Genomic DNA, 26,967 nt, shown 5'->3' on the forward strand with positions numbered 1-26,967 from the left:
CATAGTTACTCAGTGTCCTCTGCCACCAAATGATTAATGATTTTTAAAGGATTTGTTTAGTGCAGAAATATGGTGGAAATAAATAAAACTGTTATCATTTTTTTTCTTTTAGAAAAAGTTGACCAAGGGCAAAGAGCTAGAAATCTGACATGGGATTATGAATGTAAAATGAAAACAAAGCAAATTGTTTTATAAAATGCTTGATTCTGATTCTGGGTAATAGTACCAGTGATTAAGTTATGCATCATATTCTTGTGATTAAGTTATGCATCATATTCTTGTACATATATTGCAACAGCTTGGGTAATCCATTGGATTTAAAAAGACTCTGTTAATATAGATATAATTTATACATTATGTTTGTGGAATTGTTGTGAACACAAAGCACAAAATCCCCTTTGCAAGGCCTAGACTAAGGTTTACCCATGGTACTAGATTAGAATGAAGCAGTAGAATCCAGAGAAAGTAGAGCAAATTGCCCCACTGTAAAGTACAAGTGAGGAGGTGCCATTTTCAACTCGTTACATGTACACATCAAACATATTTTCTTGCAAGGACTTTTTTTTAAAAGTGTGATTACCCATCTGCCTTCTACCACCTCAGAACTCTACCACCACAGGAGACCCATGTGGGGGCAAGGATATGTAGGCATCCACAAACTTCTTTCTAGAGTTTCAGTGTGAGGAGCTGTTTTGGGATCTGCTTGCACCATCCTTTGTTTTGTTGTTATGTGCCTTCAAGTTGACTACGACTTACGGCGACCCTATGAATCAGCACCTCCAACAGCAGCTGTTGTGAACCACCCTGTTCAGATCTTGCAACTTCAGGTCTATGGCTTCCTTTATGGAATCAATCCATCTCTTGTTTGGCCTTCCTCTTTTTATACTCCCTTCTGTTTTTCCCAACATTATTGTCTTTTCTAGTGAATCATGTCTTCTCATTATGTGTGCAAAGTATGATATCCTCAGTTTCATCATTTTAACTTCTAGTGATAGTTCTGGTTTAATTTGTTCTAACACCCAATTAGCTGTCTTTTTTGCATTCCATGGTATCCGCAAAGCTCTCCTCCAACACCACATTTCAAATGAGTTGATTTTTCTTTTATCCGCTTTTTTTACTGTCCAACTTTCACATCCATACATAGAGTGTTAAATTTAATGTGATGTTAAATGCATCACTTGAAGTGCCATAGTTGTTAGTAGTTGTTTTTGAAAATAGTTGCTGTGGGGAAGGGGATTTTAATCATGATTGCAGTGCATGGGGAGAGAATGTTTCCTCCCTTATCTCAGTTCAAGTGAAAATCGACACACACACACCTGTGGCTATTATGGAATCTTCCATAGGAATCTTTGAGATCTTGCCTCCTGATGTGGGGAGGAGGCATTTTCATCTTGTGCACAAGCTACAGTCCCAATGAAAATCTCATCCTTCCAGTGGCTATTAATAATGGGTTGTTTTTTTAGGGTTATTTCAAATGATACATTTTGCATCATGCAGGAGTGACTGACAGGGAGGGGCAGTGCTGTGGACTTGGAGTCTTGACAGTAGCATCGCTGCTACATACCAGGATAGTGCAGGAATGGGACAGGGTGGCGGCAAGGTCAGGGCATTTGGGGCACACCAGCAGATCCAATCCAACACTCCTGCCAGTGCACCCAGACCAGACCTGGCTATGCCCCCTTATCATCCTGGTGATGCTGCTGCTGGCAAGCCTGGTCTGTGGTGGCCCCCCTTCCCTCCAGCTGTTCTAAACTATGTCAGTATGGGCTCACTCTGATTCATTCTGGCATCTGCCAACCATGCTAAAATAGTGACAAGCCATTGTCGAGGGTTTAAGATTGCAGACTTATTGTGACATCTTCCTTCTGCAAATCTTAAATTCAGGGAGGTCTTAGCCCTCTTTCAGGCATCTGAGTCTCACATAATGAGGTGAGAATGGGAGAGAGCCCATTTGCCCCAGCCTCTAAATTGTATGCCCATTATCACTTTCATTGTCTTCCACGTGTTGGGAAGGTGAACTTATACAGTGGGGAGCATTCTCTACTCATGGACAACTCTGGAAGATTAGGGTTCAAAATCATGCAAGGAGCTTCCGTAGATAGGGCTGCCTTCCCAATAAGTGGAAGGTGATGAATGTGGATGCAATAGAATGAGATCAATGGGCATTGTGTAGAAATACAGTGCAAAAATCATATGCTCAACAATAGTGAATGAATGCAATAAACATGCATAGGAAGAAAATACACTAGTGTAAAACCTGTTCCTTTGCTTAGTTCTTAGCAACAAAGTACTCAAACAATGAATCATACATTTTCAACAGAATCCCTGCATTTAATATGGTTTGGGATCATTAATTACATATGGCGTCTTTCACCTCTCTACACAGTTTCTTACGGATCATTATCGGAAGCAGAAGCTTAATGAGAAATGCTAGCCTTAAGAAATTCAAATTTGGTCCTACAGAGTAGCAATTTATCTTCAGATCTAGCTACTCAGAGTCTAATCCTGTTATATGGTCTTAAATGTGTTAGTGAATTTCTCTTACTTTATAAGGAGATGAGAATGGCAGAGGATTTAAGAACACATGGAGAGCAGCTAAGTTTTTTTTAATAATTCAAGTCAGGAAATACAACCCAATTTATCAGAATGAACTGCCCTGTTTTCACTAAACTCACCACCTGCTTAATAATACAAGATTTTATTATCCCACCACTTCAGAATTGTTTTACTGATTAAATATGCAATTCAGAAGTACAGATCATATGATTCTATAGTGCTAATCACTGAATAGTTAGAGAGTGCTTCTGTAAATGTCTAACCATTCTGTGTTCTGAGTGCTTTTTAGGCAAACAGATCATCAAAGGGAAGCACACCCTACCAACTTCAAGACAGTATAAATATTCCAGGTCATAGATCATGAATGTTCCACTGGAACTGATGCTGCAGTATGTTTTTTGTTTCTTTATGTTTTCTTCCTAATGGGAAAGGTATATAATTACATTATCCACCATTCATTCATCATTCATTTTTCATTGGTGATCACTCATGGCCAAGTAAGATTGTCTTCCAAGATAAGGTCATTGGCGATCACTCGTGGCCAAGTAAGATTCCAAGATAAGGTCTTTAACAGTGGGTCCGTAAGTGACTGTGGAGGCCAATTCTGGATCCACACAGCCCCCCACAGTGAGGACATAGGTTTCCAGATAGAAGATGGTCACAATGAGGATTTGTTTGACATGCCTTCTGCTTGGCTTGGTTGTCCTGTATTCGTGCTTCTTCAAAGTCCACAGCACCTTTGATAATAGCCGACTTCCATTTGGGACATTCATGGGCCAAGACTTCCCAAGTTCTCGATGTTCATGTTACATTTTTTCAGATTCACTTTAAGAACATCTTTAGACATCTTTTGCTGTCCACCGATATTCCATTTTCCATCCTTAAGTTGGGAGTAAAGTAGCTGCTTTGGAAGACGGTGATCAAGCATTCCAACAACATGGCCAGTCCAGTGAAGTTAATGTTGAAGGATCATTGTTTCGTCATTGGTAGTCTTTGCTTCTTCCAAAATGCTAACATTAGTCCATCTGTCTTCGCAAGTAATTTGCAGAATTTTCCGGAGGCAGCATTGGTGGAATCTTTCAAGAAGTTGGGAGTGGTGTTTATAGATGGTCCTGTAGGCTGCTGAGTCTCACTGTCTGGTGATTTTCCAGAAAGACAGAAGAAGAGAAATGACACAGAAGGGTTAAACTGTGTTAAAGGCTGCCAAGGCCATCTCAAAGCAGATGTGGTTGGCAAGGGCAGCGAAAAGAGATATAAACCTTGGAAACCGAAAGCACAGTGTGGGGGAATAGAGTGGGAGAAGTATTTTTGTGAAGAAAGGAGTTTGTTAGGAGAAGCGAACGAGAGCAATTCATGTCTGTTTACCTATTGTCAGTAAAGACTCTTAACTTTAACTACCTGTGTCTCCGTGGCTATCTTTCGGCTGGACTCTCTATGCTTGGGTACAACCAGGCAACTGGGGTAACATCTGGGCCGCACCGCATCACTACACCACAGGTCCATGTTTCACAGGCATACAGTAAGGTTGGTAGAACAATGGCTTTGGAAATAAGCATTTTGGTCTCCCTGCGAATATCCCAATCCTCGAACACTCTATGCTTCATTTGGGAGAATGTGGCACTTGCAGAGCTCAGACGATGTTGAATTTCAGCATCCATGTCAGCTTTACAGAGAGATGGCTGCCAAGATAGGGGAAGTGATCAACATTCTCCAGCGTCACACCATTAAGCTGGATTGATGGTGCTACAGTTTGCACCTGTTGATGAAGCACTTTGGTTTATTTAATAAGTGAGAGCCCAAGCTTTCCATATGCTTCTGCAAAGACATTTAGGATAGTTTGAAGATCTTTCTCTGAATGTGCGGAGACCACATTATCATTGGCATATTGAAGTTCTACGACAAAGGTTTGACATTACTTTACTTTTTGCTTTCAGCCTACTGAGTTTAAAAAGCTTTCCATCTGTTCGATACATGATTTCCACACCGGTAGGAAGTTTCCCCTCAATAAGGTGTAGAATCATAGCAATGAAGATAGCAAATAAGGTAGGAGCAATGATGCATCCCTGTTTTACACCTGATCCAGCTCTGAATGGATCACTCTGAAAGCCATTGTTATCCAAAACTGTCACTGTCATGTTGTCATGAAGGAGTCGCAAAATATTCACAAATTTATCAAGGCATCCAGTTTTCAGAAGGATGGTCCAGAGAGCGGTTCGATTCACAGTATCAAAGACCTTAGTCAGATCAATAAACACCATATATAAAGGTCTATTCTGCTTCCAGCATTTTTCTTGAAGCTGTCATGCAGTGAAGATCATGTCCACTGTCCCCCTGGAAGGGTGGAAACCATTTTGAAATTCTGGCAGGACATCCTCTGAGATTTGTAAGAGGCGATTTGTGAGGACCCTTGCAAGGATTTTACCTGCTGTAGCAGGTAGACACATACCTCGATAGTTCCCACAATCTGTTTTATCACCCTTCTTAAAAAGGGTGATAATTATGGCACCCCTAAAGTCTTCCATGATCTCCTCCCTCATCCAGATTTTTTCGATGACCTTATGAAGTTGTTGTGTAAGTTCAGGCCCACCTTCTTTAAAGACTTCAGCAGGAATCCCATCAGGTCCACTAGCTTTGTTGTTCTTCATTTGATTGATGGCTTTACTGACTTCATCCAAATTAGGGGATACAGTAGGGACCCGCTTATACAGCGGGTTAGGGACCAGGCCCCCGCCGTAAAGCGGAAATCGCCGTAAAGCAGAACCCATTGACTATAATGGGTCGCGTTGCGCTAAAATGCTGCAAAATGGCAAAATTGGCTTTAAAATGGGGAATTTCCCCTGATTGAAAGCCGCTGCATCAGCAGAACGCTGGAAAGCAGAATGCCGTAAAGCGGGGCCCTACTGTACTGCAAGCTCGCCTCTAGTTTGTTGTGGAATTTGCAAGAAGACCTCACCAGCTACAATAGAGTTACGATTAAGGAGGTCATGGTAATGCTCTTTCCAATGCAGTGCAATAGACTCTTTATCCTTAAGAAGTTTGCTACCATCCATTGAACGTAAGGGATTTGTACCATGATTTGTTGGTCCATAGATGGCCTTTGTGGCATTAAAAAAGCCCCGTGCATTGTGGGCATCTGCAAAGTGCTGGATTTCTTAAGTTCTCTAGTTCTTCTTTGGACCTCAGCCTTTGCACTGGCTTAGATGTTTTTCTTAGCAGCACAGTTAATGTCTTTTTGCCATATCTGGAAGGCTTTCCTTTTCTTGTCGATGATATGTTCAATCTCACTATCATTCTCATCAAACCAATCCTGATTTTTCTTAGTTTGGTATCCAATAATTTGTTCACATGCTGCAATAATGGAAGTCTTCAGTTTAATCCAGTGTTCCTAAACATTTTCAGGGAGTTCTGTCGGTAGATGCTTCTTGAGAGTTGTTTGAAAGTAGGCTCACTTAATAGGATCTTGAAAAGCATGGATGTTCATTTTACGCATTGGTTTTCTTCCTTGGAGCCTACGTTGAGGAACAATATTAATGGCCATAGTGGATCGAATTAATTGGTGATCTGTCCAGCAGTCATTGGCACTTGTCATGGCCCTAGTGAGGAGTACATCATGACGATGACTGTGAATTATCCACCAGTAGCACTTCAACCACATTTCCATGTGAATAAGGGTGAGTTGTGTACTTCATGCAGTGAATCCACTATTTACTCAAGGCATGCCATGTGACACACACATTCTTTTGGTTTATTCATTTACTTATTACACTGCTATTATTTATTTATTATTATTTGATTTATATCCCACCCTTCCTCCTTGCAGGAGCCCAGGGCGGCAAACAAAAGCACTAAAAACGTTAAAACATCATAAAAACAAACTTTAAAACACATTCAAACAAAACATCTTTAAAAACATTTATTAAAAAAAGCTTTCAAAACATCAAGATTATAAACATTTTTTTAAAAAAGTTTAAGAACATATTAAAAAGCATATTAAAAAGCATATCCCACATTTCTTCCAAGGAGCTCAAGGCAGTGTACATTATTTTTCCTCTACCATTTTCTCCTCACAACAATCCTGTGAGAAAAATTGGAAATGGAAATGGACTGCCTTCAAGTCAATTCCAACTTATGGTGATCCTATGAATGAATAGGGTGTGACTAGCCCAAGGTCACCCAGTGAACCTCATGGCTATGTGGGGATTTATATCCTGGTCTCCCAGGTCGTAGTCAAACACTTTAACCACTATGCCAGACTGGCTCTCTTCAGAAAGATTATGCTGAAAGATAATGGCTGGCACAAGGTCACCCAGTGAGCTTCTTGACTGAGTGGGGATATGAACCTGGATCTCCCCAGTCCTAGTCTGACACTCTAACTAGTACCCCATTCTGAATCTATTCTATTATGATGTGAGGCATAAATAACAAGGCATCATAAAGCTCAGGCCTGTAGAGCTTTGCAGTGACTTGGTATTAGTACCTGGTAACTTGTGACAACGCAAGCAGAATAAGTTTCAGTGCATGTCAGGAAGTTCTACGCCTATGGAAAGTAAACAGATCTGGCATGTTGAGTTCACAAGTGAATATACCAAGTGGATTACAACTAGTTAATGATTAAATCACATCTCTCATATTCCTTTTTGAAAACTTTGCAATCATATTAATTAATCTCTCAAGCAAAGCCAGGGAGAGTAGACTTGTTAAATCAAAAGGCATCTGCTTTGCAGCACTTGAATATAAAGTAACCATATTTCCTTTAATATAATACTATATATCATATCCTGGTTGTTACAGCCAAATAAATATGCATCTCCTTTAAAGTTTGCATACAATACACATTAAGTCTTGACTTCTGAATGGATTAAACTTACATCTTGTGAATTGCATTCCCAGGTGCTTTGATTATTATCTTCATCTCTTGAGGAAACCTGAAGAGTCTCTTTGTCTGCAGGAGCTCTTTGCTAGGCAATTAGAAAGATAAAAGACAGTGAAAAAAATACTGCAGGAATATGTATCAATCAGATATCTCTCAGTCTTCTTTCAAATAACAGTTGTAAACAATTACTACCTAGAAATCAGAAATCTACTTCAAAACATTCAGCAGCACAATTGTTAATCAATAATCCTTAATATAATATAATTGTTTTCATTTTTTTTTAAAAAAACTAGGACTTTATTAGTGTCTGGCACTAATTACCTGACTGGCAGATTAGCAAAGTGCTTTTTACAATCATATGAGGCTTTAAAAAGTAAAAACAAGCCAGGAGTAAAAAAAACTGTGATATAAGTGAAAGAAAACAGATTTATGAGTTTGTGCCCATAGAAGTCGAGTTTTGCACATATTCAAAACCTGTACTCCATAAGATTTGCCATGATTAAAAATCGTTCCACTTCTGCAGTACTGAGATTACCATGTGGTTGATGGAAATAGAGTGGGCATAAATGTTCCCACATCTTTAACTTTTTCAACCGTAGTAGTCCCCCTGCACTCCTGTAATCACTGCTTCTCTGAATCAGCCCTGAATCTCCTGAACCCTTTCCTTTTCTGGGGGAAATTCAGAAAATCCAGTCAGCAAGTATTAAGTCTATGGAAAGGGTTATTTTTGACCATATGTGTGGAGTACACATTTCCAAATTTGTCCATTGGAAATATATGGATTGTTGGCTACAATGATTAAAAAATAATTTTTACAGAGTTTATTGTGGCATTTGTTGTCTAATATTAATTATAGTTTATTTAAAGAGTGCTTTTAAAAAACACTCAACTATTTTTGTAATGCTTCTTTGGCTTTTTTAAAAGGCTACTTACTCTCAGTGTTAGAAGCTCATTATAATAGTAGGATATGCAATTATTAATAATAAATACCTAATTACAATTTGCAACCTAATTACAAAGAGCACACCATTCATTAGCTGAATGAAAACCTAGTTAGCCGTTTGTTTATGCAATATAAATACTACTGTGCACTCAGAGGTGAATCGTTTTGGAAAGCGCTCCAGCCCCTTATCCAATTATCTTAGCATTTCTGAAGTCTGGTAAAGGTTTTCATATTTCAATATTGTGTGTGTATGGTATTTCCAGGGATCTACATCCAGCATTACTTTTGCAAATTAGAGAGATTTATAGGTGAGACCTTTTCATGCTTGACCAAAAAAATTCACATTTCAAGTTTCAGATACTTAAGAATTAAGTAAAGCCATTTGCAGACCATTTAACTTATGCATGGGCTTGCTGATGAAACTCTATTTGTATTTGCACAGCTTTCAGTAAAAGATAATATAACAAAAATCCAGGTTACTTGAAACAGAACAGCAAGCCAAACTCATTATTTTCTGTGTTGCTTTCCAAATTTTGTGCTGGAGTAAATGATACATTCCTGTTCCAGTCCATGCTTCCTATTTTTTCTCTCTGTTTCAATCTATATAGTTCCCCTTTCATTATAAACTACTTACCATTTCTCTTCTTTGTATTATTATAATCTTCCTACTCTTTCATTATCTCTTCATTACCTAATGCTGCTATGGAGCTCTCGAATCATGATGCTTCTAGTTAGTGACCTTTTTTTGATACTGGTAGGTCTTCACAGTTTTTTTTTCCCACCAAAGAACCTAATTTTCAAGTTTTCAGATTGCTTCTCACTCAAAATATCTTTTGGATCTGATTGTAACACCTTTGCATTCTTAAGAATATATCCTTGGGTGTGCTATTATGAAATGAAGAGAGATTGAGCTTCCATTAAGAAAATAGTTTCAGGCTTCAAAGTCTGGGGTCCAGCAACCTGCTCCATAAATATGAGTGATCTTTGAAAACCAAAGCCAGCCTAAGTATCTCTAGTTTGCTTTGGACATAATGCTAAATCATAATTTAGTGCTACAGGAATTAACTTATTCAAGCCTCAGGCTCATGCATTCCCCCTCCCTTGTCCTTCTCCAGCATGCTTGGAAGGAGGAGATTGGAAGCATCCAGCTTCATTTTTAAACTAACAGTTTCAGCAAGGGCAAACTCTGATTAGTTGAAACCAGCCAACCCCAACCTCCTAGAAGATTTTGGATTACAACTCCCATTATTCCTGACCAGAGGCCATGCATTCCTGGGACTAATGGAAGTTGTAGTCCAAAATATTTGGAGGGCATGAGGTGGGGTAAGTTTAAACTATGGTTTATTGCAGGGATCACCAATCTGATGCCTGCAAACACCATGTTGGTGCTTCTTGTGTATTTGGGGGGTGATTTATGTTTTTATTTGGGGAGATTTGTTCTTTCTTTTGGAAATGAGAGGTACTTCCTTCATCCATTCTGAATGTGTGTATGTGGTGCTCAAGTATGCTCTCTCTCTCTCTCTCTCTCTCTCTCTCTCGTGTGTGTGTGTGTGTGTGTGTGTGTGTCTGTCTGTCTGTCTGATTGAGTTAGATGCACTTGAGCAGACAGAGAGGGAGACACAAGCACACAGAAGCTGTCTTAAAGCAAGTGCTCTTTGAAGCAGTAGCCCCTCCCCTTTCAAAGATCACTTTGAAAGTGATCAAAGTGATCCCTTTAAAGATCAATGATCACTTTAAAGATCCACAGTCTTTAAAAGGGGGGAGACTGCTTCAAACAGTGCTGCCAGACAAGTGCAAGGGATCTTGACAGGTGGATGAGGCAACCCACCTGCCAATCATGTGGCTTCATAGTGATGTCATGTGATTGACAGATAGATTGCCAACTTCTCAAAGTTGGCCTACAAGGTGGTGGTAGTTAAAGATCTGCCCCCCAGAGCAAAAACGGTTCCCCATCGCTGGCCTAGACCTTGCCCTACTTTGTCTCACCTTGCTCTGTTTGCACAAACCTTGGCTCAGGATCCCTGAACTACTGAAGTCATCACTCAAAACAGAACAGAAAACAAGCTCACTTGGAAAATTATGAACTAGGCTGCGTCTTTTGGAATATTGCAAAAGTATACAAGGAAGGGCTGTAGCTCAGTGGTAGAACATCTGCCTTGCATGCAGAAGGTCCCAGGTTCAATCCCCAGCATCTCTATCTAAGGCTTGGAGAGACCTTTGTCTGAAATCCTGGAAAGTCAGAGCAGGCAATAAAGAGCTAGATGGGCCAATTGTCTGACTTGGTATAAGTCAGCTTCCAATGTTCCTAATTAATGCCATACTAGATATTTCGGTAAAGGGATCAAATATAAAATATTTAAAGACATGCCCTTGTCCACAACATTTCTCCATAGCAGTTTGAAATAATTTCAGGAACACAGTAGGCCAAAGACTATTTAGATATAACAAGGGATGTCTTTGCGTGGCCCTGTTATTCCAAAGAGATAAACTGTGCAATTTGCATCAGTAAATGGAACAAATAAACACAATGAGAACTGACAACTTCTCAGTTGTCCTTCTTGTTGCTTTTTTTTTTAAGATAACACAAATAGGGGGAAATCAGCTGAACTGAAAACATGGCCTATTAAGCCTATTAGCATGGCAGATATGAAATATATGAGTTTACCCTGAGGCGTTAGTAAACATTTGGGCTTTATCTTAAATTTAGATACAAATGATTCTAAATTTGGCAAAGTATTTCTCCCCTTTTGCCTTGGAGGCATGGTGACTCACATTTAAAACATCACGATACTTCTATCAAAATGCTCACTTTAATATTAGGTTCCATCTTATGGCTCCAGCTTGGCCAGCTGAAGCCTGTTGAAGCCAACCCAATTAACTCCCTGTGAGGCAACACTAATGGCAGATGATCAGCCAGACAGATGGCAACTAATAGGCCAGGACTAACTAAGCTTGGCAAGGCCCTCTGAGCATTTTGGATATGTATTTTCTGAAGCTAGTTTTCCTCAGTGCATGCTCAGGAGAATTACTGCTTGATGCTTGGGATAAAGATATTAGACTGGTAGCATTTTTTTTCACAAAAGGAAAGAGCAACTTGGTGGGACAAACTGGCAACAGCATTTTGGACCTCTTGTTCTGTGAAGCACTTGTGATCTGCAGCATCTGGTAGGATCAAAAGTACATGGCCCTATAACTAAGGGCACAACCCAACTGCTGTTTACACCAGGCTGAGGGGAGTTAGATCTGATGGACCTCTGGCTGAGCAGGCTGGTTCCCAGCTCAGCTGGGCTATGCTAGGCTACGCTGGCATAAGTCCCTCATCCTGGCTCAGCTGGAGATCCTCTGGAGAAGCCCAGCCTGGCGTAAGGGGAACCAGTAGGAGCCAGCTGAAGGCCAGAAAAAGGGACATTCCAGGGGGATGTTGGAGGAGGGGCCAGGGGGGACATGCAATATCCAGGTCCTGTTTGGCTCCCTCCCACAGCTCTCCATCCCAGAAGCCGGTAAGCTGGGAAAAGGGATGCCGGAAAGAAACATGTGTTTTTGTCCGCTGCATCCTGCTGATGCAATCAGCATCCTCCCCTCCAAGAGGCCTCCAAGCGGCAGCTGGATGTGGCGGGCCCTTCCACCACCTCCGCCTCTAATAACCTTGCTCCCACCAGCCTCCAGCAAGGTGGATTTCTTTGTAGCCCTGTAGGATGCTTCACACATAACAATTGCAATCTTGAGGGGGCCCTGTTGGTGGTGCTGCCATGGTGTGTAAGACAGCCTTCTCAGTAGTGCCCCCATGGTATGGAACTCCTTTACTGTGAAAAGACTTTCTGAACATGATTTGATTAACTGTTTTGATTCTTATTGTGAAGTGTTATGTACCCTCACGCTGGGAACGTATGGTGATGGGTAAGTTATAAAAGCAATAAATACATAGATAAATAAATAACATTACACTGAAAAAAACCACACCCTCCCATTTATTAATGTGCTTAAGCTAGCTATCACCCAGCCGATGCCCTCCAGATGTTGATGGACTAGTATACCCTGTCCTGGCTCCCATCCCAAAACACAACAACAGAGGCTCTCACTTGCAAGTAAGACAGAAAGTTTTATTCAGGGAAGCTACAGTATAGGTTTAGGAGCAGGCACAGAATACATGGGTCCTGATACAAGAGTCCAAGAGCAGAACCAGAGGTTCAGGATTAAACAGAAGCAATGAAGATGTCCCAACAAGCTGTCACACCCCTCTTGCCAAGCTTTTAAAGGCAAGGTGTAGCAAGTTCACTCATAAGTCCCTCCCCTTACGGAAATGGTGTCCTTGCAAATGCATGCTTCTCTGAGGTGGGTGTGTCTGTTTCCATTGAGTAATGTGGCAATGGGTTTTTGGCAATGGGATGGTGTCCTGCCCCTGGCTGTGGCTCAACCTCCACCTCCTGCTCAGCCACCCCTCCCCACTTCCCAATGAAGCTTTCTACTTCATGGCGGGAGGGGGGAAGGGGAGACCTGGCAAGTCTGCTTCTTGGTTCTCTTGTCTCGCTCTGTCGCTTAGCAAGGGCTGCGGTGGCTCAGTCCACCTGAGGAGAAAAAGATGGTGACATGAGCATTTGTTGCTGTTTAAAGCTCCACAGCTTATTTCTGTTTTTATTATTTTAATCTCCGAATTATTATACTGTTTTTAAACACTTGCTATTTTATTAAATTGTAGAAGCTCGTCGAGTCTGTAGCAAGTTTTGTTTAGTTTATTTTTTACTTTACTTTATTTTACTTAATTTTGGGGGGACTTAATTAGAATTGAAGTGATCTTCTCTGTAGCAGCTGCTGTGAGCCTATGTTTACAGTGGGAGCCTTTTCTGGCTCTACTTTCTGGTGTTTTATTTGTTGCTCTTGGTTATAGCCTTGAGTTTTGTTTTTGTTTTATTTTTTATTTATTTATCTATTAAGTTATAGGTTGGGTAATTTTTTTTTGTCGTCTATCTTTTTTTACAACTTTTATATTTTTACTATTTTTAGCAGCTTTTTGCTACTTATATCAAAAACTTAACTGGTAACAACAGAAATGGAGGAACAGAAAGTAATTTATTTGCAAGAAACAGAGTAATCTGTTTTCCAGGGCCCACAGAGGTTAAGGTGAGAGAGGGTCTGGAAATCCTGGAATTCCATAGTGGCATTTCAGAAACCTGGCCCACAGGAGCTAAAGGAGATTTTGCCAAAGTTAGAACTATACATCATTCCTCACTTCATCACTTCTTGGAAACAGATTTAGCTGAGAAAGACATAGAGTTGAGGCCCACTGAAAGGAATTTACAGCCCTGAGGCAGAATTTACAAGGCCAAAGCATGGGTAATGTAATGCGACTTTGGGGGGGCTCAACAAGAGAGAACTATCATAAAGTTGTGACTATTCATCCTGATAGAGTGAAGTCTGTAGCATGGAGGCAAGCGATCCCAGAGAGGTTTGGAGGAGTGGAAGACACATAAAAAAAAAAACGAAAAAGAGCCAGCATTTGATTTATTCTTGTGTCTCTGTTAGAGATTTGGTCAGGACTTTTGATTTAATTAGAAACTAGGAAATTTGCTGCCAAGTCCCAGGATGGGTAAGACCAAATGCCCAGGTAGCTCTGGTTTTAGCCCCTTGGCCCCTAAACCTAAGCAGAGTAGGATTGATTCCTTTCTTGCTTCTTCCATTATGGAGTTTAATGTTCCCATTACTAATCATTTTGCAGTTCTTAACCCAGAGGAAATAGGTTTGCCAGTGGCCTCTGATTCTCTCAACCCATGTTTGGGGGAGGTACCAGATGTTACTCCTGAATCTATACCATTCAAACAAGATAAGGACTGGGAAAATGGGAAAAAAATTGGCTGAACAATGTAATTTAATAGCCTGGAATACGTTATCTATTTATGCTCTCCTAACTGAGGTTGAAACAAAATTTAGATGGGCTGTCCTCCAGATTAACTTTCTTGAATTCAGACTGTAAGGCTAGGCAAGTTGAAATGATTAACCTACAGGAGAATGCAAGATTAAAATCCCAGCATTCTGTTCTGCAACAATATTTGCATCAGCAGGATATAGTGCTGCAATTAAATACAATTGCCTTCACCATTTCTTTGTATCAGGAAAATATATGGCAATGGCAACGGCAATGAAAGAACTATGTGATCCGCCAACTATCTAATTTGTTGAATCTTCACTAGACTAAAATTGATTTGAAACATATAAAATGGTTGTATTCTAACACTTCAGTAAGATGTATTCTCACATTTAGAAAAGAATACCAAACATTTTTATAGCCAACAAAGAAAGATTGTATGATAGAGGTTTAATTATAACTAGGGTTTTTACTGATACTATTCAGAAACCTTTGTTGACCAAAATAAGTACTGAGAGGATCAATAGAGTAATCCCTGAGACAATTCAGATCAGACCATTCCCTCCGCCACAAACTGTTCAAACTTCAGAGGATGATAAAATCAAAGTGCCAAAGCACCCACACCAGGTGATGAATATTAGCAAGCAAAACCCTCATGATAGCTTGATTATATCCCTTCTGGTAGTTGGTGATAATTTTTACCTTATAGAAGAGCAACTGTGGACTTTGTTTTCAGCTCTCCCTGGAAAAGAACAAGATGCTATAGGGGAGAGGTTGACTTTATTGTACAACAAACGTTTTACTCTTAGGGAGCCAGCAGCACCTACTGTACTCAAACAAATTTTGGGTAGCTAGACGATACATGTATCTGTCCCCTCGAATTCACAAGTGACAATATTACAGAAGATGAAAGACATAATGAAAAAGGGTGTTCTAATCTGGTAATGGGAGCAACAGTACATAAGGAATATGTGCTTACTTCCAAACATATTAACTCCAAAACTGAAGATTGGCAGTCTTTTCAATATTTGGAGGATTATGAACTAGATTCTCCAACTATGACTAAAAGTTCACCTGTAGAATCCAGGCCGGTAGGGGTAATATCGCAGAAACAAAATTGTAGTATATTTATTGATAGTATTGGGGAAATACTGTAGATAGAATTCAAAGGATAGTTCAACTGGATAGAGAGCAAAGTTCTGAAAGGGATCAGCAGAGCTTGGAAAAGTTACTTTTTTGAACTATAACTCCCATCAGCCCAATCCTGTGGCCATGCTGGCTGGGGCTGATGGGAGTTGTAGTTTAAAAAAGTAACTTTTCCAACCTCTGGGGATCAGCCAAAACTATTGCAGAAAATTCATAGTAGCTTACAAGATTCTGTTAGACAAGTTTATTATTGACTGAGCTCAGAAGGAGAAGTAAGTCAAATTCGTATTATTTCTTGGAATATAGCAGGGTGGGCTAATAAACTGATGGATGAAGAATTTCTAACCTTTCTACAGGGTTTTGAGATCCTTCTTCTCCAGGAAACTTGGCATAGAGAGGGTTTTAAACCAACTCTGCCAGGTTTCATTACATACCATAGACCACCAAAAAAAACAAAAACAAAATATGGGAAGAGAGAAGAGTGTTATTTTAACCCTGATCTCAGTTAGATTAAATGTTAAGATTGAAGATCTGGTAATTCAACATAATCAGAATATTCAGATTTTGTTGATACATAGTAGCAGAGGTAAACAATTGATTTGTGCAAATGATTATATTCCACCGACTGAACCATCTTGGTGGCATGTTAGTTTCAGCTCTTGAGAGTGTAACATCCCACTATAGTGGTGCAGGTCTTATGGTATGTGGAGATTTTAATGCTCATATTGGCTCATATCTTATTCCAGGAAAAGAGGAGGTAGTGCCCACTATGGGAGATATCTTCCCAATGGGGCATAATTCAATGGATACAACTCTGAACCCTTTTGGGCAAGAGTTGTTGAACATTGTTTACAAATTTCAATTAATAGACTTACATGGTAGTAGTTTAAGTACGACCAAGGGCTATTATACCTTCCTGAATAACAGAGGAAAGAGTGTGGTTGGTTATATATTTATATTGTCCAGTCTTTTATCACAAGTTGTCAATTACAAGACTGGAAAGGAGGCAAAGAGTGATCATTTTCCAGTAACAATGACCATCCTAATAGGAAGTGGGCTCAAAATTAACCAGAGAAGCCATCAACAGGATAGAATGATAGCAGGTTGAAGTCGACTTAAATGGTCATTAGATTTAGAACAGGAAATTCACCAAATCCTAGATGGCTCAGAATTGACTCAGCATAGAACTAAGGTGGTATGTTTTCTAGATGATATTATGAATAATAATTTAATATAGTTAAAATATTGCAACCTTACCTGTATGAAACTTCCAATGTCCCCAAAACTACTAATGTCCCAGTAACATCATGGTTTGATCAAGAATGCAGGGAAGCCAGGAAAGAATTAATGAGGGTGACTAAGGAAATTAGACATCATCCTATTAATCAGAAAACAGATAACCTAGTAGTAAAACTGTGTTTATATCATCACCTCTTGATAGAAAAGAAGACAAAACACACTATACAATTATGGAAGGACTTGGGGCAAGCCTGTATTCAGAAGAATGAAAATAGATTTCTGGGATCTAGTAGCACAAGGTTATAGAGAAGTGCAAGTGAGAGCAGAATCTCAAATCACACCCTATGTATGAGTCAGGCATTTCCAGTCCAGTTTTGGAACCTCTGAAGAGGGTATAGACCTAGAAATAGGCACAAAGCATTTGCTGCAAGATCTGCCTGAGAGGAGTCCTGTGGTGGTAAAAGAAGTTAAAGATATGATAAGACAGTTAGTTAGTGGTAAGGCACCTGGTGAAGATGTGCTACCTCCAGAACTATTCAAACTGAATGTGGATTGGTGGGCTCCCATGTTTGCTAAACTTTCACTTACATCAATGTTAAAGACCAAATGCCACTAGGATGGAAGAAAGCACTGTATTCTGTCTTCAAAAAAGGAGACAGAACTGATCCCAATAATTATAGACCAATCAGTTTGCTAGATATAAGCTCCAAACTTTTTTCCAGATATTTATTGAACAAACTCCATGATTGGGCCGAATTCAATCAAATTATATCTCCTGAACAAGCAGGGTTCAGGAAAGAGTTTTGCACAATAGATCAGTGCTTCATTTTGCAACATTTAATTCAGAAATCATGTGGGCCTAGTAAACAACTATATGCAGTTTTTGTGGACCTTTCATCTGCCTTTGATCTGGTGAACAGATTGAGATTATGGAGCAAATTAGAAGCAACCAATAGAGATAAAAGACTTTGATTCGTCATTAAAGAACTTCATACAAATACAACTATGCAGCTTCGTATATATCACTTGGGAACTTTAGCAAGGAAGATCAATGTGACTAAGAGAGTGAAACAAGGTTGTTTACTGGCACCCTTTCTGTTCAGTTTTTATATTAGCATCATAGTGGAGGATTTAACAGCTCCTCATTTTTTCCCCTCGTCTATAGGGGATTACAAAATTTCCATCCTTTTACATGCAGATGATATGGGTCTTCTATTATGCACCCAAATAGAGATGCGTAGATTATTAAGGAGGTTTGGAGAATATTGTAAAAGTTAACATCTTAAAATTAATTATTCCAAAACTAAAATAACAATATTTGCTAAGCAACCAAGTAAACATAAATTGACCCTAGATGGTCTGCCTATTATGCAAACCTCCTCCTTTAAGTATTTAGGGATCCACTTTTTGGAAACACTCTCTTGACAATGTCATAAAGCTGCAGTCAAGTTAACAGCAATTAGATCAATGAAAGCTTGCTATTCTTTTTTTAAAGGGAAGGGCAGATGTCTGGTTTCACCAGCAATAAAAATATTTGTACGCAAAAGTGCTCGCTCAGCTTCTTTATGGTGTTGAAACATGGAGTAAAGGTGGGCTAGAAGATTTAGAAGTTATCCAAAATAAATTATTAAGATATATTTTAGCTATACCCCCCAAATACTCCAGCTGCTTTGCTCCACACCGAAATGGGTCTACCCTCAATTGCAGTGAGGGCAAATAAGGCCCTGTTTTTATATCTTCAAAGATTGCTGGATATGCCTGACCATCATATAGCAAAATTATGTTTCCAAGAAAAAGATTACATAGGAGGTTGGTCCCATGACATGGTTGGAAGACTTGCTCAGCACTCTTTGTCAGTGAATTCATTATTTCAGGAGTGGGACTTCAAAGTAAAACTTTGGGACTCACTATATTTTATGGATACAAGTCAAGATACAAAGACTATTCAGTTATCAGGATTTAGCAGATGGTATAGCAACCTTAAAGATACTAGATGTTTGTCCCCCTACCTTTTTATTTTGACATTTTCTTTTAAGGCAAGCCTTTCCTGAATTATGCTTTCAGACAATGGCTTCTGCTTTTTTAGATGGAAGATATGCTAAATTGCCAATTACTCAGTGCTTCTGTATTTGTGTAGCCTTACAAATAGAGAATATTGTTCATTATATGCTGGTTTGTGAGTTTGTATTCATCTCCTAGAAATAAATTTATTGTTCTTCTGTTAAAAAAATGTCCAGCAGAACATTATCTGAGAAAATATTAATTCTGCTATCTGATAATGATCCACATTTTACTAAGCAAGTGTTTGCTACTGCAGCCAAGAAGATTCACTAACAGGCAAAAAACCTTGTGGTTTCAGAATGTTCCTATAGCCAACAAATATTTTGCTATAAGCAGGGAAATTGGGCAGTTATAGTGAAGGCACCAGGGGAGCAGGAAACCTGAACTCTTCTGAAAATTGCACTGCCCTACAAATTTGTCAAAAATTTCACAGTCCAATCCACTTCCTGTGTAGCTTGGAAGAATTTGGTAACATGTCCCTCTGAGCATATGGTGAGTGGTGAGTGGTGGCAATACCTGCAATCAGCCCAAATAACAGAAACAAGACATGCACTGTGCTGATCTTGTTTTAGCAGGGAGGAAGCAACAATATTAAAACAGTTGATATAGTTCAAATAGTCACTTTAAATATGTTTGATTTACTTTGCAATTTTAGTGAAGTTTCCTATAATAAATCATTTTCTTTTGCTTCTGTTTCTGTGAATATGTGAAGTACAGCAACACTTTGGATTGACCATTTGCATGTTTATTGAGTTCAATGGGATTTACTCCCCTGCAATCATGCTTAGGATAGGTGAAACTGACCACATAGGTGAAACTGACCACAAGGGATGGGGAGGGGAGGAGGGGGAGGGGAGCAGGCAGAAGGGGATGAAGAGGGCAGGTTTAATGATTTGCATGTTTGTTGAGTTCAGTGGGATTTACCCCCATGCAATCATGCTTAGGATAGGTAAAACTGACCATGGGGAGGGAGGCCTAAAGTGGGCAGGGGAGGAGGAAAAAGGAAGAGGGGAGGGAAGGAAGAAGGGAGAAGGAAGGGAGAGGAGAGAGGTAAAACTGACCATGGGGAGGGGGAGGGTGAAGGGGAGGGTGAAGGAGGAGGGTGAAGGAGGGGATTGGAAGGGAAGTGGGGGTGAAGAAAGGGGGAGGGAAGGGGCAAGAGGGAGTGGATAGGAGGGAAGAGGAGGGGAGGGCAGTTTTGATCATTTGCATGCTTTTTGAGTTCAGTGGGATTTACTCCTGTGCATCATGCTTAAGATAGGTGAAACTAACCTAGGGGAGGGGCAGGGAGGGGAGCAGGAGGGCAGAAATGGAAGGGGGAGGGAGGAAGGGGCAGGGGAAGAGATTGGATGGGTGGGCATTGGGCAGAGGGGAAGCCCCTTTCCTTTCCAAAAGGAAAACATTGTGAACAGTATATTTTTCAGCGTTTCCCCCACCATTTAATTCTACAGCAGGCACATGTAGCCTCCCACCCAAATTTAAACCAAAGCTGTCACTGGCCACATCCACACCAGATCTCTATTTCACTTTAAACCAGCCTTTCCCAACCAGTGTGCCTCCAGATGTTGTTGGACCACAATTCCCATTTTTCCTGACCATTGGCAATGCTGGCTGAGGCTGATGGGAGTTGTGGTCCAACAACATCTGGAGGCACACTGGTTGGGAAAGGCTGCTTTAGACAGTCATGGCTTCTCTCAAAGAATCTTGGGAAGTGTAGTTAGTGAAGGGTGCTGAGAAATGCTATGAAATACCCTGCTTCCCTCATAGAGCTTCAACCATAGTGGCTGACTGTTAAACCACTGTGGCCACTGGAGTTCTGTCAGGGAAATATGAGTCTCTACTCAGCACCCTTCACAAACTACATTTCCCAGGATTATTTGGGGGAAGCCATGACTGTCTCAAGTGAAATAAAGGTCTGGTGTGGGTGTGGCCCCCTGATTAGGCAAGCCCAGTAGCTGTGAGTCTGGCTTTTAGAACACTGACAGATGGTTCTTACTGAGCATGCCTGGCCTTATCATTGAGTTCTTAAATTAATTAAAAATCAGCCAGGCATTTTTTTACTTTTAAACTGCAGAAGAGGAAGGTCAGAGTATGGGGCAAGGTCAGTAATAGGATTACAGGTACTCTGTCAACATGGTTAATTTTTAATTAATTTCAACAAATTATGAGAACTCTGACAGAAAAAAGTCCAAAAGGGGTCTGGTTTTTTCCTGTCTATTTTACGCTTTGAACTCTTGTTTCTCTGTGTTTTGTGTATTGCCATGAAAATTTAGAAGGTTGTTAAGCAAGCGTTTCTGAGTTCAGGAGTATATGTTTTGTAAGGTTTTGTTTTGAAATGAGTTTATGGGAAGCATTAGAATGGCATGGGGGTATTTTCAATTTAACACTGTGGAATGCAAAAAATCCATGGTGGCTGTATAATCAGAGCAAAGTTCTTAAGATCTATTTCTATTAATTGTAAAGGTGATGGTTTCATTTAGGTGAACCTTGTTTTAAGCTTTTTGTAATAACTTATGTTTTATGCAGATAAAAATATATGCATGTATGTAAGTGTCCTTCTCCTTCCCTAGCAACTAGAGTCAAAGGGACAGAACTTCTGCCCTTCATTCCAGGGGGCCAAGACTCAATGCATCCCTGTTCCCACCTTATCCCTGAAGACTGCCACTCCAGGCCAGACCCTGTCAGAATTGCAGGGCTCATGACATTCTCTCCAATTCCCATAAGTCCCAACCAGCATGGCCAATTGTCAGAGATTATAGGAGCTGTAATCCAATAATAGGGCACCAGGTTAGGAAAGGCTGCCTTAAAATAGATGTTTATATCTTCAGCAGTCCTCCCCCACCCCATAGTTCCTGAAACAACAGATTTAGAAATTTTCATTTTTCATTTTATTGGTTTTTCATTGTATTTCATTAGTTAAGTGACAGGGCAATGGTGAAATCGCTCCTCTAATTGTTTAACTGAAAATGCAATAAACTGGAAACCACAAACAAACAAACAGTATTACCTGCAAACTATTTCAAAAGTGTTCTCTACTCTTATCGTTATTCATAGACAGCTGTTTCTCTTAACTTAAATCTCTGACCTTTTCACACATTGTTTTACCAAGGAATGATACTACATTAGCAGATGTGAGGTCCTCCTTACTCAGATAGGGATGTAGCTGGGCTACCAACCGAAGTTGGAAGAATGCATTCCAGGCCACCGAGGCTACATGAGCCTCAAGTGAGAGGGAAGAGTCTAAAATGACTCCCAGACTATGAACCTGCTCCTTTAGGGGGAGTGTAACCCCATCCAGGACAGGGTATATATCCACCATCCGATCAGAGAAACCATCCACCAACAGCATCTCAGTCTTGTCAGGATTGAGTCTCAGTTTGTTAGTTCTCATCCAGTCCATTGTCGCGGCCAGGCAACGGTTCAGCACATCGACAGCCTCACCTGAAGGAGAAGAAAAGGAGAAGTAGAGCTGCGTGTCATCAGTGTACTGATGACAACACACTCCAAAGCTCCTGATGACCGCACCCAACGGCTTCATATAGATGTTAAAAAGCATGGGAGACAAAACCGAACCCTGCGGGACCCCATATTGGAGAGCCCACGGTGTCGAGCAGTGTTCCCCAAGCACTATCTTCTGGAGATGGCCCGCTAAGTAGGAGCGGAACCACTGCCAAGCAGTGCCTCCAACTCCCAACTCCACAAGCCTCTCCAGAAGGATACCATGGTCGATGGTATCGAAAACCGCTGAGAGGTCAAGGAGAATCAACAGAGTTACACTACCTCTGTCTCTCTCCCGACATAGGTCATCAAACAGGGTGACCAAGGCCGTCTCAGTGCCGAAACCGGGCCTGAAACCCGATTGAAATGGATCTAGATAATCGGTCTCATCCAACAGCGCCTGGAGCTGGTCAGCAACCACTCGTTCCAAGATCTTGCCCAGGAATGGAACATTCGCCACTGGTCTATAGCTGTTGAAATCCTCAGGGTCCAAGGAAGGTTTTTTCAGAAGTGGCTTTATTCTAGTTCCCTACATTTGTCAATAGGTGTTAGGAAATTAAGTTAGGCAATTGTGGCTTCAGGCTCTGAATTGTTTAACTTTTAAAAGTATGGAAAATGAAATACCATGATATCATGAGGCATCTTTGGGAGAAAGGAAGCAGGGAAAGAACAGCCTGACCCCAGCCATTAGTAAAGAAGTGCTGCTGGATCCCTTGCCTTCCCAAAGAGAGCCTCCATAGAGCTAAGATTATTGTGGCTGTTGACAAGAGGGAATGTTCTGCCCTGCCCCAGCCCCCCATTGGAGGACTCAAAGCTTTTGGGAGCTTGCTGCCTCTCCTTCACAGAAAAATAGTCTACAGCAACTGATAGTGGGCCTGGGAATGCAGAAGCAAATTGAAATTCAGCCTAATTCCAGTCATTTGCTTGACAAACAAGGGCTTTTTCTGGGATATTTAGGAAAAGTCCCCACCATGTGTGTATATATGCTGTGGGCTGTATCCATTTGTGTAAGGGCACAAATGGAAAGAGTTTTTCCATTCATGGAAGAGACTTTGACTTAGCAGAGGCCTCTGATAATGGAAGGGGGAAGATGATTTCCACCAATTTGCCCTCCTCCTAAAGATTTATGTACCACCTTCCGTGCTGTTCTAGAGGATTCCCCAACTTTCTGTTGTAGATTTGGGGGTGGGGGTCCAGGGGGAGGGAGAATTGGTGAAAATCATCCCCTCCTTCCATCAGTGGAGGCATCTGTTCTAACAAAGGTCTTTCCATTTGTGGATTAGAACAAAAGGATTCCACTAAGCATATGCTGCATTTGTATGCATTTACTGCATCATAGTCATGGAAAGAAAGTTTCCCTAACAATATAAGACTTAAATTAGGAAAACATAATATTATGCAACAGCAACAATAACACCTAAACTAATATATGTCCCCACCTATCAAAACTAACAGAAATAACAAGGAGATCACACAGTACAGTGCAGACAATTTCATACTCCCTTGTTTCCTGTTCAAGTATCAATAACTAATGTATCTGTTACTATAAGACCATTTGGAAAGTAACTGGGGTATTTGTACATGCAGTACATTAAAAAAAAATCACAAACATCCATCACTTACTAATGGTTACTTTTGTCAGAATGATTGTGTTATGGGGGAAAGGCACCATATTTAGCCAATGGATTCTTATGGGTTCAACCCACCAATCTCCTTGAGATTTAATAACCTTTAATTTCTTGTGTAATTTTATTCAGAGGTGGATTATTACTCTTTTACTTCTTTATACTCTCATCAAACATTTCCATAACACATTTCAGCATATGTTATAAATTTTTCTTCTGTGTATCATATATTTCTGGTTAGTAATTTTAGTATTATTATTGTGATGCTTCCTCCCCCTCCCCCATTTGTTTAAAAATCTTCTTTGCAGGTCAAAGAAAAATCACAGCTTCATAAGATGCCTACTGACAAAAACATGGCAAGACATTGTTTCACTTTCAAACAGCGAACCTTTCTATACCCAGGGCCAGCTCCAGGAATCCCAGGGCCCTTGGACATCAGCTTGCCCTGGCCCCTGGTGTGTGCATGCTCATGTGCACGTGTGCACGCATCGCACATGCGGCCCCCCGCCCCACCTACCTTTCTGCTGTCTTTTACCATTGCCGTTAACAAAGATGGCGGCTGCAGTTTCCCTAACAGGATGATGCCTCCACCACCATCTTTGTTGATGGCACACGTGTGTGCTACGCGCATGCATCTCTGCCATCAACTAAGATGGCAGCAGGGGCTTCAGTACCTTAGGGAAACCATGGCCGCCATCTTCGTTAAGGGCAATGGAAAAGACAGCAGAAAGGTAGGTGGGGGTAGGTGGGGGTGTGGGGGGCCCACAGATCACAGAAGGGGAGCGGAGGGGCAGCTGAGGGGCCCCCTGTAGCTCCAGGGGCTGTCGGGCCAGTGCCCAACCTGGCCACCCTTTAGAACTGGCCCTGTCTATACCACACAACTCTTTCCCCCAGACTGACTGGGTAAACCAGTTGCAAATAGTGGAAAGGAGGTTTAGTGGGATCAATCTATGACAGTAACATCCATTTAAAAGAGATACAGCAAAGCATTCCATGGGATTTCAAGAGCCTGGAGAACTTGTTCTTTTCTCTAAAGCCTTAGACACTGCCAAGAGCCCCATTTATAGGGACTACGCTGAAAGAAGTTCTTAACAAAAAGCAGGGGTGAAATTTGAACACTATTTTAATGTACACCCCGTGAGAAACTATGGGCTTCAGAAACTTACAGTTAAGAACATAATTTCCTACACTTCTCTCTCTATCTCTCTGTGTCTATATACAGTAAATTATATGTATATAGTGAATTATATAGTATAGTATATAGTGAATTATATGCCCTTGTGCATGTGTGTGTAGGTACACAGTACATACACAATAAGATTAAGCACAAATATATATATATATTTAGAATTAGAATTCAGATCGCAAGCTCTTGAGAGCAGGAGCCTGTGTTTTTGCTTATGTGGAGCAGCCATGTAAATAATAATAAAAGGTAGTGCTGTCGTGCTCAGGTCCTGCTGTCAGGCTTCGCACAGGCATCTGGTTGGCCACTGTGAGAACAGGCTACTGGACTGAATGGGCCATTGGTCTGATCTAGCAGGTACTTCTTATGTTCTTAGGATAAGATGAAAAACACAGACAAGAAATAATAGATTTCTCAGCCATTAAGGTATTACAACACTCTTACTCAGAGCTTGGAAAAGTTACTTTTTTGAACTACAACTCCCATCAGCCCAGTCCAGTGGCCATGCTGGCTCTGACTGATGAGAGTTGTAGTTCAAAAAAGTAACTTTCCCAAGCTCTGCTCTTACCTACATTTACAAAAGGAAATAGGGATTTATTTCTCTTACTGTTTTTAACGTATCATCTTCATGTGTTAAGTAGTACATTTTATTTCTTATGAAAATACAAACAGGTACAGAAAACACACAGTAGCATACCAAAAAGGAGATAATCTGGAGAAATAAATCTTAAATACACTGACAGTGCAATCCTATGTGTGTCAACTAAAAAAAAGACTCATTGATTTCAGTTGGACTACTCCTATTGTGTATAGGATTGCAGCCTTATTAAAAAAAAATAGGGAGCAATGTGATATGCTAAAATAGTATGTCACCTTGGAAGAGGGCTAGAAACCATAGCAATGTTAGGTTTATTCATGAGTCACCTCCAGGCTGTCAGTATTTCATGGGAGAGATTCAATCACATATCAGAAATTTAGGTTTGCTCAGATTAAAGTGCTGTGGTGCAACAGATGCCAGTTAGGAAAGTGATGAAATGCACTAAAAGTGTGGGATAAACAAATGATTAACAGAAAAACATACAGTATAATCACCACACAAGCAAATCAGGATGAATACTCATTGTCATCTAACTTCCCCACAAACAAATCAGAATGAATGCTCAATAAAGACTGGAAATTGTCTAACCTCATTCTAAACAACTTGATTGAGCAAATCAGGATGAATGCTCAATAAACAGGTTGCCTGGAGGAGCCTATGGCCTCTGCTCTACTGGTTGTAACTTAAATTTTGTCTTATGGCATTGCACTTGACCAAGACCTGATTTCCTACTTCCTGTATTTGTGTTGCAATCATAACATCATTAGATTGGCAGCACATGTAGGAAAACAAAACAAAAATATTAAGGGAAATTATAGAGGAAAATCCAACAATGTGACATACTTTTGATTCATCCCCAGTTTTCCAGAATTCTGCATCTTTGTTCCCATTTGTGCAAAAGCAAGCCAACACTTGTGGGATTGTATCCAGAATGCACATGGGACATTTGCCCCCACACCCACCAAAGAAGACTCGTGAGATGTGGCATTGGTTTAAATGTTATATTTAATAAATATAACATAATCTGAATCAGAATTCAAACATATCCAATCGTAATTAATATCTGCTTATAACCCACGGGCAGGTGAAGAATTGCACTATTCTGGTGGGGATGGAATCCCCCCAGTCTCCTGGGCATTTATCACAGCTGATAGCTGTGGGTTCTGATGCAAGGATATGGGCCAAGACTCCCTCCTTGCCCAGTGAACCTTGGGAGCAGTTTGCCATGCGCATTCTGGCCCCGCTGTACACATGTTCACCCCAATGTGCATGACAATCCACAGGGGCACCTGCCAGTTATCCGCAGACCAGAGTCCTGCAAGATTTCTGAGGGGCATCCTTACCCCAAAATGCCTCAGAATACCTACCTCTCCCTCCACCAAATT

At 40.6% G+C, this 26,967-nt stretch overlaps 1 protein-coding gene across 4 annotated transcripts in view; it reads right to left on the reverse strand.

Moving 5' to 3' along the window:
- LUZP2 (leucine zipper protein 2) overlaps nt 1-26,967 on the reverse strand; it is a 592,171-nt gene that overhangs the window by 26,071 nt on the left and 539,133 nt on the right. For all 4 annotated transcript variants that reach the window (XM_061610611.1, XM_061610612.1, XM_061610614.1 and 1 more), the window contains one exon: nt 7,425-7,514. In XM_061610611.1, coding sequence (XP_061466595.1) covers nt 7,425-7,514 — 90 coding nt within the window. The remainder of the gene's footprint in view (nt 1-7,424; nt 7,515-26,967) is intronic.

This window comes from Rhineura floridana, chromosome 2 (genome assembly GCF_030035675.1).
Source record: "Rhineura floridana isolate rRhiFlo1 chromosome 2, rRhiFlo1.hap2, whole genome shotgun sequence".
Classification (NCBI taxonomy): Eukaryota; Metazoa; Chordata; class Lepidosauria; order Squamata; family Rhineuridae; genus Rhineura; species Rhineura floridana.